The sequence below is a fragment of the Heloderma suspectum genome, chromosome 1, assembly GCF_057233095.1.
Source record: "Heloderma suspectum isolate Gila_16-S chromosome 1, 16-S_ref, whole genome shotgun sequence".
NCBI lineage: Eukaryota > Metazoa > Chordata > Lepidosauria > Squamata > Helodermatidae > Heloderma > Heloderma suspectum.
Window position 1 is genome coordinate 160,452,400 of NC_139458.1, and position 9,318 is coordinate 160,461,717.

Sequence of the window (9,318 nt, forward strand, 5' to 3'; positions counted from 1 at the left end):
GCAACTCCTTTGCTGAGGGAACTGCACTGGCTGCCTATTTGCCTCTGGGCCAGGTTTAAGATTTTGGTGCTAGCTTATAAAGCTATAAACAACTTGGGACCAGGATACCTGAGAGAATGCCTTCTCCCCTATCAACTTGCCCAGTAACTGAGGTCATCAGAAGGCATGCTCTTGGTGGTTCTGCATGGACCTATGGCCTGATTGGAGTCCACCGGGAGAAGAGCCTTCAGCTTGGTGGCCCCCTTTCTAGGAAACTCTCTGCCTCGGAAGGTCAGGCAGGTGTCAACACTGTGTTGTTTCCAGCACTTCCTGAAAACAGCTTTATTCCAGGAAGCCTTCCTTGACTAACCAGGCACTCTGTTTTTAACAACAACAATGTTAATGTGGTATTTTATTTCTTTTATCTTTTTATCATCTTTCTTTTTTTTTTTTTTTTTTACTGATCCCCACTCTGAAATCTGGTTAGATGTGGAGCAGTATATAAATGCTGTAAATAAATAAATCATGAGGTTTATTATGCTGGTGGTGTCACAATGCTTCCCTTTTACGACATCTTTTGAGGACACATTTTTGTTGTACAAAATACCGTACCTCTGTACTAGCCATGCTCAGTGGGGTGATCGGAGTTGTAGTCCAACACATCTGGATAGTATTAGGTTGAGGAACACTGACATAGTGGATCGACTGCCAGACTTAGAGTGGAAGATGAGGGTTTACAAAGCTTTCCTTGGCCAGTCACCAACTCATCGATTAGGCTTTTTCACAAGACTATTTCAAAGATAAGATGGTGGGCATGTATATCACCTCGTATTAGGAAGGGCAGGATTTATTTTATTTATTTATTAGATTTCTTAGCTGCCCATCTGGCCAGCTACCTAGCCACTCTAGGATAAATGTTTAACTAAGAATAGCATGTACACAAAGCATCAGTGAACACGCTGTATTATGAATTGGTAACATTTTCAGTTTTATCTGTAAATACTTGAATACATAGCATCTTTAGACATTCTTCCTAAATAAGTCCATAAATAAGTCCATTTTGTACTATATTTTGGAAGTCCTATGAAAAAAAGATTTGCTGAACCAAACAAGCACACCCAGAATGTCAATCAGGTCATCAATTCAGAAAATGTTTTTACTAATCACAAGCAACATGTCTAATGCTCTTTACTACATAGACTAGGAACATAAGCCACTCAGTAGTACTTTATGAGGTGACCAACAGCATATTTAATGTCAACTATGAACCAAGCAGGGTAGACAACCTGGTACTCTTCAGATGTTTTGGACTACAACTCTCATAAGCATGGCCAATCATCAGGGATTGTGGGAGATGTTATCCAAAGAATCTGGAGGGCACCAGGTTGTCCACCTTTAAACTATGAGATCATTGATTTTCCAAATTAAGAATACTTCGGTCCAAAAATCTCACCAGCCACTGCAAAATCTTGTGCACTTCTGCATTTCACACTGAATACTTCTTTTAAATAAAATGTGAATCTAGAAAATTCTGGAAGTATTGACTTCAAAGTTATTTTATCAAAATAGTTCCTGTGGGGTTATAAAAAAGTCTTAAAATGACCCTATAATCATAATCAACATGCCAATGTTACATCACCTTACCCTCTAATCAACTGTACTTACATATGCCTTTGCTACACATTATTACAGGTTAGAGTCTCATCTCTTTGGAAAATATTATATCTCCATTAATAATTACTCTTTCTTTGGCATTCCAGAATTCTGTAGAGGGTTATCAATACCTCTCTGAATTAATTACTTTCCTCTTTCTCTTAAAGTTCACATGATTTGCTAGCTTCACAATAATGACAACCTCCCACACATTCCTGTCACCATACCCCTACTGATGGGATTTCAGAACTCTTCCAGTGACAAGTGACTATTATTCTTGCTGCTGTCAGGCTGCTACATGCAAAAATAAAAACTGATCAAAAAACCTCCACAGAGAAACACAGGTCATCTTAGATTAGTTTGGCCCCCATTTCATACATAATCTGCAAAAGAGAGGAAGTACAAGTATTTCCTCTTTTTGAAGACATGACCATCTTCCCACACAGCAAGATGGGCAGACTCCAGATGTGCATTCACTTCAATTATCTTCCACAGAGGATATACCGAGTTCCTCCTGTTGATATTACCCAAGTTGTGCAAAAAGAGAAAGCAGGAGTTACTTGAATTATGTTGTATAATGTGTAAATCCATTTGCAGTTCTTAATCAAAATCTCTTAAGAGCTGTACTTGTTAAATACAACTAAGCACACGCCGACTGAAGTTACTGACATGCACAATCCTATTCATGTCAGAGAAAAGGCCTACAACTCCCAGCATACCCCAGCCAGCCATGCTGGGGCATACTGGAGGGCATACTGGGAGTTCCCAGCCTTTTCTCTGTCTAAACACGCATAGGATTGCACCCTAAATCAATCACTGAGAAATGGCAACATACACCCAATGAAAAGAGAACCTGTCCTGTGGAATGAACAGCACATAAGACAATGACTATTAGTTATGGGCATATCATTTGAACCCTTAAGAAAAAAACATATAGATATAAATTCTGTACTATGGATACAGAATTACTGTACTCAGAGGGTTTTCCCCCTGTTTGAGCACATTAATTTTTATGCATTTTAAAAATGGAGTCATCCAAGTTATTGGGGGTTTTCCACCTCTATAAAGGGCATGTGGAATTACTTTTTGTTTTTGACAAGATGCAGTAAATAAAATATAACATGCTCAAAAAACTACACAGGTTCAAATAATGTAACATTTTTATATTTGGAGTTTTTAAAAGGCTAGACAATTATTCAATTAACTTAAAGTCAGCTGAAAACTTTATAGTAAACTATAAATATTCCTTGGCAGGGAAGGTTTTTTAAAAAATCTCAACACACCACCTATGTAGCCACAAAAATAGTAAGATGATTTTTAAAATTTATTTCCAGAACATCTAGGCTGCTATTATGCAATACAGTGCTGAAGACAGCTTACAAATGATCAAATCTAACATACCACATAAGTGTCCAAGTTCTTCCATCAAGCTATACTACCATGAGTACTCCCATTAACAAAATCCTGGCATAGACTAGAATAGTTATTCATTGATAACAAACATGTAGAAACAAAGAGTTCACCACTGGGTCAGCTATTACTACAGAGCAGAACAATATCCAGCACAGGCACAAATTTCAGCACAGCTACAAAAGTCAGCATTAAACCCCATTCAATAAAAAATCCTCTTAAGTATGCAACATGGCTTGGGGAATTGTTTGTTCACCCTGAAGACACAAATGAAGTGTTCACTGTAGAACTGCGTTAATGTTATTAATGAATTTCAGGGACAAGCAGAAGTCTAATTTTGTCCAATATTTAAATATTTATTTTACATGCTATATGCAGTCGTGAGTATGACACTACATAAAAAAAGGATAAATGTCAGTTAAGCTATGGAATTTCAAATACTGAAATTCATATTTGAGGTTGTTTAGAATTAATTAGTGGAAAACTATTTCTGCCTGGGAATCAAGACACCAGCCTACATTCAATGTTGTGTGTCCTCTTCTCTCCCTTGAAGTTCCCTGTGCGCGCCCTCAAAATCTGCTCTGGAAAGTCCCCTATGAGCAGATGGATACAACTGGATTTCACCCAATACCTTATCTTGGCCTTGAGTTAGCTATTCCATACCATCTGTTGGGAATTCACGTGTCTCTTTATATATGGAATTGCCTTTTGAAATATTTGCAAGGCCTGAAGATTCAAACTATATTATATATCTAATGATGTATTGATTTATAATTTGTTGTAAACTGCTTTGGGACTTTTTAAAAGGGGAAGTGACATATAAATACATAGACACACTTACACCCTTCCCAAGGTAGGGGTGCACGGGGAGCTGCAGGGGGGAAGGAAAATCTAGCAGATGACCAGCGCTGGCTCCAACCCGAAGTTATTCACAGAAAACTAAAACATGGATGAAATTACGACTATTATTCTAATACCATCATGTAAGGACTCCTAGAAAGCAGGATGCACAATACCATCCCAAAGGAAGTTGTATGAATTCAGTCAAATTTAAAGCTTGATGGAATATAACACTCAACACTACAATGGAAGGTATTCATTTGCCTTTGCAGTGGCATGGAAGAAGCTACTCTTTTAGGAATTTTAAAATTTGTTTCTGAAATTCCATTCTTTTGTAGTAAAAGCAGATTTCTGTGGACAATTACATGCACATGAATAACACTGAGATTAGCACAACTTGCACATGAGTTCTTGGGCATAGGATTATATTATTTTTTCACCCAATTTTATAAAATGCCTTGAGAAGCCAAAGAACAAGATAAGATGACAAACCTACAACTTCAAAAATGTTCTACAAAACTAAGCCCTGTTTCCCAACACATCAACATAATATCCAACACATGTAATCTGAACCAGTTAATGGAGATTTGATCTTAACTACATATGGAATGATCTCACCGATGAGGCCTGTTGGGCACCAACACTGTTGTGTTGTCAGCACCAGGTAAAAACTGCCCTCTTCTCCCAGGCATTTGGCAGCATATAATGAGTTTTAATTACGTCTTGGACTGTCTTTGGCTGATGGTTTAAAAAATAATTTTTAGATATCTTGTCTCTGTGTGTGTTATCTGTCTATATGTTTTATGCAAATACTTTTTGTACTTTGTGTAAAGTATTTTAATGGTTTTTAATTTTTGTGAACTGCCCAGAGAGCTTCGGCTAGGGGGTGGTATAGAAATACGATGAATGAATAAATGAATGAATGATTGAACAATGTTATGTATAGTGAATGGGATGCCCCATTTCTAAAGAAATGCAGATAGTAAAAACAAAATTAAATGTAGCAAACAAACAACAGCAGAATCAATGGCTTAAACATGCCATTCTGAGTAAGAAACTGAGATATCCTGATGGGCAAAGTAATGGAACATACAAATGTACTTCACTGCACACATATGATTGCTTAAGTATCTGTGTTACATCGTACATTCGCTGTATGTTATTTTCTTCAGAGAGAGGTAATTTTAAAAGCGCATTGTGTGTACACATTTAAATAGGTCACAACCACTCAATCAAACGTCATATCTAACTTAACTGTGACTTGCCAGCCAAGATGCCTGAACTGGCAAGCCATTGTTCAAAATAAACCAGAATCCAAAACCATGGTTTGTACTAAATGTCTGAATAATATCTGAATTGATCAAGCATAGTTACAGATGTTATTCCACCACCTATGGAGGCCCTTGTGCCATGTAACTGGGCATGCTGAGCAACAAAAAACAAAAACAGACGTGTCTAAAACATGGCTTACTCATACATTTGAAAGCTCAGACTATGGTTAGTGCAAACCATAGTTTGGTGCAATGTCTGAATGAAGCATTCAGATGCCAACCTCAAATCAAGCCGGCAAATTCTAACTGTTCACTACAATGGGCATCGTGTCATATCTTCCCTTCTGGAAGAACCTGCATGCACACTTCGCTCACTAAGGCCAAATTAACACATAATGCAATGCTATTAAAAGGAAGATGTGTGTACCCAATACTCAGGAGCACTTTGGAGACATAAACCAGATACGGTAACTTCATGGCATATGTCCATGAATAACTGGAGATCTGTCCCTCCCCTTTCAAATGTTTACTGAGGCAATCATCAGTGCCAGCACACCACTGCATAAAGTGTACATCAATGCTACCATGAGTTATCTTTCATGGCAATGAGACTAGTCAGCAAACAGGTCCTTACAACTGGACCCAAAGTTTCCAGAACATTCATATATTCTAGATGTTTTCTACAACAGTTATGGATCATGTCAATACTACACATCACATTAAGGGAGCAATCCTACGGCCACTAGACACTGTCTAGAGTGCCATAGGATATGCTGTTTTCCGGGCAACTGCTTCGAGGTCGATTCCTGGAAACCTGACCTCCCCCCACTTCCGCGCTGCCTCACAGGCAGCACGGAGAAGCCTCATCCTCCACGCTCAGAAGAGGAGCACGGAGCGACTGAAAAGGGGAGTTCCGGGGCAGGGAGAGCAGAGCTGTGTGTATGACACATCCAATGTGTCACACAGCAGCCTCTTCTCCTGGTTGGCCCCCCACGGCTAGACAGCCGAAAATGGCTGTCTAGCAAAAAATAGCAGGGCAGGAGAGGTGCAGAGGGAACTATCCCCCCCAGCCTCTGTGCCTCTCCTGGCTTGCTTTGGATAGGCAGATGCCTCCAAGTTCGGAGGCAGCCACCTATCTTGATAGGATTGTGCCCTAAATGTCCAATTCTCCCACCTTTAGTACTGCAACCAATCCCCATCTAGAGTCCAGATAGATGCATGTGGTATACCCTACATATAATACAAGTCTGATTAGTGGAATGCATCAGGTGCACATTGGACCTCTACAAATCTATATGTGCACACAAGGCATTAGAGAAATAAACTTTCCAAACAAACAAGATATCATGTTGGCAATGAGAAGATTTAATAATATTCTAAAGTAGCTGTCACTGAAGCACATGATTCTAACTGAAGCACATTTGGAACACCGACTCTTCAACTTTCAGACCTATACACATTTTTAAAGCTTGTTACTAAAATGTCTAGGCTTCTTAAGAGCCATTAAGACATCACAACTTAGAAATTATGTAACGATACCTACTAATTAAGAGAAGTTGTGCTCTGCAGTCAAACAGTTAATTGAGAAACCCATTTGCAGAATCTGAATTTAAGACCCCTTCCATCTTGTGGTTATCCCCATCTCTTTTGTTCATATACAAAATTAACATTACAATTCACAGCATGTCCCAGAGGAGTAAGGAGGTATCCTGTGCAACTGCAAAACCAAAACTTCATAAAGTTAAGTTTTCAAATAATAACATATAAGTCACGTGCACTAAGTATAGCACCATTGTAAGTTCACCATACCACAACACGTTCCAGGTAAGTGTGTCAGCAGAAGTGCAAAACATAATTCAAGGCCTTTAATGCAGCTTTATTTTTATTTATTTTTACACGTCAGATACATTCTGCTGCTGTTAGTAACTAATATTGTATACGGTGCTCCATTTATATGAACTGCCCCTAGACAAAATTTCCTTCAACTAAACATGTCATTAATTCTTTTTCAAAACTGAAAGGCAAGGCCACTATTTACAGTTATATTACAGTAACCCTAACCAAACTGTAAACTCCTCCTTCCAATAATCATAATTATCATAATAATGTAATTAACCATCTTTTTTTAAGTCAAAGCTGATATCTGATTAGGTATAAAAGTTGTGCAGTCAGTCATACTGATATAATTTCAGTGTTAGAAACTGTAAATATATTTTCCCAAGTCATCAGAAGCATGATGTAAATTGCAATCACAAATAGGACTTCCCTCACACCCAGCTCCTTACTGGCATAAAGGATACAAAGTACCCATTTCAGGAAGTATTTGCTTCTTACAGTTATACCTCCAATGCTTTGTTCACTGCTTGCTGGAAAGAGCAGCAGAAAGACTCTCTGCAACTATTTCATAAAGCTCATTTCTATAAGTGTACATTATGCTTTATTGCACTACTATTTTCTTCCCTATCAGCAACCGGCAAGTACTAAATAAGAAAAGTAGTTTCTAAGAAAGTTTTGGTTCAGGTTTGACACTGAAAACTGCCTTATAAGGTATAAAAGCCTGAAAGGAGGAAGAGCCTTTGACAAAACTAAGGAAGTTCTTCTGCGCTTGCTCATTAGAGAGGGTGGACTTTTTTTTTTCACCCACACAGAGAGAAGTAATGCTGAGTAAATGACACATATGGAGAAAAACATGGCATTGCAGAATGAAGCCACCACTCTGACATACTTATCTTTATAGTATAAATATAAAATGGATTTGTTTAAGATTATATATTAGCCAGCTTTTATTTTAAAAAAATAATAACTGTCCACACTGATCTTGACTCTGTGCCCATGCTCTATGAAAGTGCATTTTTATTTCAGAAAGAAACGTGGAAATACTGCTTCCTGAAAGAGCTAAACAGGGAAATAACTGGGCCAGTGGAATGAATTGGGGGGAAAAGATGTGTTCTCTCAGAGGCAAAGCGTGGGCAGAGGGGGCAGAGATGCTGATTTTAGGGTATAAGCGCCCATTTTCAAAGGCTAACCTATTCCCTGACTGAAAGATGTTCAGTCGTCCTGCAAGCACACAATGAATAAAACCTGTGGCAATTGTAATCTCAATGACTTTCATGACGGGAAGACAATGCAACCCCACTTCCCGAGAGGCCGAAGCCTCAGAGAAATGAGTAAGGGCCAATCCCACAGATTTAAAACGGGAAGGTGAGGGAAACTGGGCTGTTTAGGGTGTGCCTTTCCTCCCACAACGCCACATTTCTGAAGGTGGATGCCTGCAGACTGAAAAAGCGATCGGGTAAAGAGCTCCCACCGAAATGCCAGCCAGAAAGAAAAAAAAAAGGGGGGGGAGAGAACACCTACTCTTCTCCCCCCGCCACTTCCTACACACACGAATCTTCTCCCAAGTTGAAGGGGAACGTAGCACTCAGCATGCGGAGGGGGGGTGAGAAGGGAGGAATGGGGTATTACACGGGGTGGGTACGGAATGAAAGAAAGCGCTCAGATGCCTGGGGAACAGACGGGCTCTCAGCCCTGTTTAAGGTCGGCAGCGCAAGCCACGAGCTCCCCCCACATACCGCCCCAAGGAAAGGAAACTGCAGCCTGCTGGTCCCCTTCCCCGCCCTCTCCAGCGCCTGGGAGCAAACTGTCAGCGGCAAGAGCGGCGGCGGCGGCGGCAAAGCGCAGGAGCGGCGGCGGCAGCAGCGCGGAGCCGCCGCCGGCTCCCTCGCCCATTCATCCCTCTCGCGCTCACCCTGTGCCACAGTCCACCACGCAGGCCGGGAGCCGCCCTGCCATCCTCCTCGGGTCGAGACGGCGCTGGGGAAAGGCGCGGAGGGCCCGCTGGTCTCGCTCTCCTCCGTCCACTCTGGGGGAGTGAAGCCACCCACTTCCGCAAAGGAGCCAGTCACTCCCTGCCCCAGCCTCTGCCTGGCGGCTTGCTTCCCTCCCCCCGTGCTCGGTCACTCGCGCAGCCCCAGCGAGAGCGAGCGAGCGAGCCCAAGATGGCCGCCTCTTCCGTCCCTCCCTCTCCGCCGGAGCGCGGACGAGGGAGGGGCAGCGAGGAGGAGGAGGGAGGGCAAGAGAGGACGGGCGCGGCAACCGAAACATTCGGTGACGTCGGCTGTTCGGGGAGCGAGCGGGCGCGAAGCAGTGAGGCGGGCGGGCCGTC

The 9,318-nt window shown here is 41.3% G+C and overlaps 1 protein-coding gene across 1 annotated transcript in view; it reads right to left on the bottom strand.

The window, feature by feature from the left end:
• The window catches only part of ACTR3 (actin related protein 3), a 55,422-nt gene extending 46,405 nt beyond the window's left edge, over window positions 1-9,017 (bottom strand). The window contains exon 1 of the mRNA XM_084808365.1: window positions 8,902-9,017. Within this exon, the coding sequence (XP_084664491.1) occupies window positions 8,902-8,945 (44 nt within the window). The 5' untranslated portion in view covers window positions 8,946-9,017. The remainder of the gene's footprint in view (window positions 1-8,901) is intronic.
• Window positions 9,018-9,318: the final 301 nt, after the last annotated feature.